At 56.1% G+C, this 5,000-nt stretch overlaps 1 protein-coding gene across 3 annotated transcripts in view; it reads left to right on the forward strand.

Moving 5' to 3' along the window:
• LOC137591630 (protein FAM184A-like) overlaps positions 1 to 5,000 on the forward strand; it is a 22,784-nt gene that overhangs the window by 17,270 nt on the left and 514 nt on the right. For 2 of the 3 annotated variants that reach the window (XM_068309754.1, XM_068309752.1), the window contains 6 exons: positions 1 to 82; positions 152 to 279; positions 409 to 593; positions 676 to 822; positions 914 to 1,031; positions 1,184 to 2,059. The exon at positions 1 to 82 is cut by the window's left edge and continues 72 nt beyond it. In XM_068309754.1, coding sequence (XP_068165855.1) covers positions 1 to 82; positions 152 to 279; positions 409 to 593; positions 676 to 822; positions 914 to 1,031; positions 1,184 to 1,366 — 843 coding nt within the window. In that variant the 3' untranslated portion in view covers positions 1,367 to 2,059. The other variant, XM_068309753.1, reaches the window with a different exon arrangement.

The raw sequence follows: 5,000 nt of genomic DNA on the forward strand, positions 1-5,000 counted from the left end.
CTGGAGATCCTGAGGCAGCAGTCGGAGCAGGAGCTGCAGACGCTCCGCTTCGAGCTGGAGGACGAGGGCAAAGCCAAGCTGGGTAAGGCCCGCCTCCGGGGGGCGGGGCTTCAGACCACGGCCCCCCGCTGAGACTGACGTCTGTCTGCAGCGTCGCTGCGAGCCGAGCTGAACCACCTCCACGCCACGGCCATAGAGCACCTGAAGCAGATCCACCTGAAGGAGAACAGCAACGCCCACAGGGAGCTGGAGGCCAGCATGGAGCTGAGCCACAAGCAGGTGGGCGGGTCTCCACCCCCAGGTGGGCGGGTCTCCACCCCCAGGTGGGCGGGTCTCCACCCCCTGGTGGGTCTCCACCCTCAGGTGCTCCTCACCTGGACCTCCTCCTGTCCTGTGTGTCTAATCCAGGAACAGGAGCTCCTCGCTCGCATCTCAGACCTCCAGTCGGAGGTGTGTTCCCGTAGCAACCGCATCACCGACCTGGACCACGAGATCCACTCCCTGAACGAGACCATCGACACCCTGACCCGCGAGCTGGAGCTGAAGGGCAAGGAGGTGCTGAGGGTTCGCAGCGAGGCCAACCAGCACATCAGGTACCGGAGGAACACGCCTCCAGCGTGTTTCCATGGCGACCCACCGTGTGTTCTCCGCCCAGCGTGTCCCTGTCTGCCGTAGGGCCCATGAGCAGGACCTGTCCAAGAGACACGAGCGGGAGCTGGGGGAGCTGAGCATCCTCCACCACAGGGAGACCCAGATCATGCTGGCCGACTTCAACAAGGCCCAGGAGGTCCTGAAGGACAAGATCTCTGCCCTGCAGATACTGTGAGCCCCCCCCCACACACACACACACACACACACATGCTGCTCTCTGATTGGACAGGACATCCCACCAGCTGTCCTCTCTGTTGTCCAGGCTGGAGGGGACGGAGGAGAAGCTGAGGCACCGGGAGAGCCGACCAGAAGACCTGCACATCATCGCAGACCTCAGGGAGATGGTCACCGAGAGGGAGGCGCTGGTCAAGAAGCTGGTGGTGAGTCGCTGCCACTCAAGTGGCCCCCCAGCCCTGATACCAACCGGAAGCTGGATGCCATTAGCCCCACTGACAGCCCCTGGCCCAGCCCCCCCCCCCTTGCAGAACAGCCCTTATTGCCCCTCCGTGGTAACAGTGGGTTCTCTCTGCAGGACGACAAGAAGTTCTACCAGCTGGAGCTGGTCAACAGGGAGACGGGCTTCAACAAGGTCTTCAACTCCAGCGCCAACGTGGGCGTCATCAACCCCCTCATCAAGGTGAGTGGCCCCCATGACATCATCGGCCCCCATCACATCATCATTGTAGCTTCAAGACCCCCCATGAAGACGTGGTGAGGCCTCAGAGGAACCTTTGTACTGAACGAATGAGGGTTGGTGAGTTACTCCAGGATCAGTGACGTCCTGACAGCAGACCTCCAGAACACCTCCAGCAGCGCTGCCTCCACTCAGCTCAGAGGTTCTGGGGGGGGTCTCATGGAGCTGGAGGGGTCAGGAGCCTCGTGCTGTCAGATGAAGATCTTCTGAAGGCTTGGCCGACTTGAACAAGAAGGAGGCAGAAGACGATGATGAAGATCTCAGGAGCATCAGCAGATCAATGGACAGACAGGAAGACATTTCCCTTTGACCTTGAGAAAACTAGGTCAAAGTCAAAGGTCAACTTTTGTACACTCAGGAACCGGATAAGATAGAAAGACTAGGGAGAAGGCCAGTGTGAGTAAGACCATTGATCAAAGCTAGTGCTTTGATCAATGGCAGTAGGTCAGAGCACTAGATTTGATCCTTGACCTATGAATCTAGGTTAGGGTAACATTTCCAGGGGTGTCACAGGATGTTACAGTCTGTGACCTCATTGGTTCTAGTTCTGTTGTTTTGGTTGAACTTGTTTCTTTGATCTATTGCGGAGCAGCTTGATCCACTGACGCTGTCGTTGTCCAGCAGGGGGCGTGTGTGTGTGTGTGTGTGTGTGTGTGTGTGTGTGTCTCCCGTCACCCTGGTAACCCTGTCTGACTGTTGCTTTCTGCCTCTCCTCCCCCAGCCTTCCTGAGGACGGCGACTTGACGGCGTCTGACCTGGGGGTCGACTTGGGGGGGGGGGGGGCAGATGAGGAGACGCTGAGGAAGAGGAGCTGCGCCCCCCTCTCCCCCCCTTCTCCTCTTTCTGATCTGCAAAAAAGTTTTTTTGTAAAACGAGTACTGGGACAGGAAGCTAAAGTCAGGCCGACGCCCACCGGGTCGTCAGGCCGACGCCCACTGGGTCATCGGGCCGACGCCCACCGGGTCGTCGTGCCGACATGGACACAGCCTGTCCACCACAGCCCCCCCCCCCCCCCACTGCTCAGAGCTGCTGATGACCTCACAGGAAGTCGATGGACCTTCGTGGACGTACAAAAAATAAATAAGTTTCACCTCAGAATCCTGAAATACTGACGCCCCCCAGGAATTAAATCAAGGTAATAGGAGGAAAATCAGTTTTGTTGAAGTTTCTCATTATGCAGAAACTTCTGAAGTCACATTCCTGACTAAATGTAGATGAAACCTCAGCTGGACACACGTCCACCACTGAGACGTGTCGTCATGACAACCGGCGCCCCATGTGTCTGAGTAGGTGGCCATGAAACGTCCAATCGGGAGGGAATCCTCCTCACGGCTCTGAGCTCGTCTTCCTCTTGCCCCACCTCCAGGTTCCTCTGGAGAACCAGCAGCTCCTCTGGCTCCACCCTCAGGTGACCTCCAGGTCACCCTCAGGTGACCTCCAGGTCACCCTCAGGTGACCTCCAGGTCACCCTCAGGTGGATGTTCCTGCTGCGGTCAGAAGTCCAGTGTCACACCACCACCACCAGCACCACGCTGTAGCTCCTGTCCCAGTGCTCCCAGTTTGTACATACAGTAAAGGTTTGGACGGCATCGTGAGGAGCGCTTGATTGGTTGATTCCGTCAGACCAATCAGAATCAAGCGCTCCTCACGTTTTTATTATTCAGTATTTATAACGTAATCAGCTGTTTTTCTACGGTCAGTTTGTGGAGACGAGCAGAGTTCTGTCCGGCCCCCCAGGACCCGGTCCGATGCCACGGAGTGTCTGAGGGGGCGTGTGAATGGGGGGCGGGGGTGGAACTCTCCGGGTCTCTGGCTGTTGATCTAGAGCATGTGAAACAGGACCCGTGGTGACGGGGGTCCGTCCCCACCTGTACAGCCTGCATGGCCAGCAGCAGCCTGAGGGGGGCGCTGCCTCCTGCGTGTTCAACACTAGACTAGTTAACATTGTGTTTCAGCCAATCAGGTCCATTCATGAACCACACAAACGTATTGATCAGGACTCTGTGGGGGGGTCAGGACTCTGGGGAGGGGGGGGGTCCAGACTGCGAGGGGTCAGGACTCTGGAGGACCCAACTCCACCCGACTCACTTTGACTTGTGTGCCTGAAGGTCGACCTGAAGTCATGACATGACCACACCCACATCCTGTAGATGGACCAATGGGCGACGCCCAGTTGGCCCCAAGCAGAAAGGCCTCATGCCCCCCCCCCCCCCCAACTGACACAACTGGAGGTGATTGACTCAGACGTGATCGATCAATGTTTGGTTATGAGCATTGATCTGTACCTGATGACCAGCTGACGGGACCCCCCCTCTGGGGTCGCAGGCCCCCCCCATGCACACTGTGAACATTCAGCCTTTATAATGATGTTTATTCTGCATCAGCCAATGAACAGTCTTCTATATTCTTTTAGTAATAACACATTTTCTCACAATCGGTTTTACTGGTTTGTGTCCCGATCGTCGCTCATGATCAACGCTCTTGATCGTCGCTCATGATCAACAATCTGATCGTCGCTCATGATCGACGCTGCGATTGTTGCTCTTGATCAACGATCTACTCGCTCTGATCGTCGTTGATCATCGTTCTTTATCAACGCTTCGATCGCGGCTACGATTGACGCTACGGTTGTCGTTCTTTATTGACGCTCCGACTGATGCTCCGATCGTCGGTCTTGATTGACGCTCCGATCGTCGCTTCAATTGTCGCTCTTGATTGTCGTTCCGGTCGTCACTCCGATCAACACTCTTGATCGTTGCCCCGGTCATCGATCCAATTGTCGCTCTTTATTGTCGCTCTGATTGCCGCTCTTGATCGACACTCCGATCGTTGTTCCAATCAATTCTCCAATCGTCGCTCTCGATCGACGCTCCAATCATCGCTCCGATCGTTGCTCTTTATCGACGCCGTATTCATTGCTCTTGATAGATGATTGATCGGCGCTCATGATCGACGCTCTGTCGCTTATGATCGTCGCTTTGCTCGTCGCTCTCGATTGACGCTCCGATCGGCGCTCTTGATCAACGCTCTGATTGACGCTCATGATCGATGCTCTACTGTAGCCCATGATCGACGCTCCGATCGTTGCTCTTAATCGTCACTTAGATCGATGCTCTGATCATCGCTCTTGATCTTCGCTCAAGTTGTTGCTCCGGTCGTCGCTCTTGATTGTCGCTCCAATCGTCACTCTTGATCAGCGCTCCGATCGTCGCTCCGCTGACGTACCAAAAAATCCGAAGCTTCCTTTCCTCCTAGAAGGCGGCAGATCTTCCACTGTGGCGTGAAGCTCCTCCCACAGGGCGTGGCCGGCTTCAGATCGCTGTGTCATTGTGTTTGCGTCAGAATGCTACGGAACGACTCTGGGCTCGTCTGGTGATGTCTGGCAGCTCTTCTTGTCGGGCGTTCTGAGCTTCCCCATCGTTCTGCTGCCTCAGACCTTCATCACATGATCACGTGATGAGTCCTCCTGGTCCATCGATGGGCGGAGCTCCACCTCCTCCTGACCAGCCACTAGGTGACTTGATTGGTCATTATGATGCACACCTGACTCCTGTCTCGCCATCACATGACCTCTGTCCACCGCCATCGACGTAAAAACCTTTGACATGTTGGTCCAGCCGGTGACTGAACGCCGACCCAGACCAGAGGGCTTCTG

This window comes from Antennarius striatus, chromosome 24 (genome assembly GCF_040054535.1).
Source record: "Antennarius striatus isolate MH-2024 chromosome 24, ASM4005453v1, whole genome shotgun sequence".
Classification (NCBI taxonomy): domain Eukaryota; kingdom Metazoa; phylum Chordata; class Actinopteri; order Lophiiformes; family Antennariidae; genus Antennarius; species Antennarius striatus.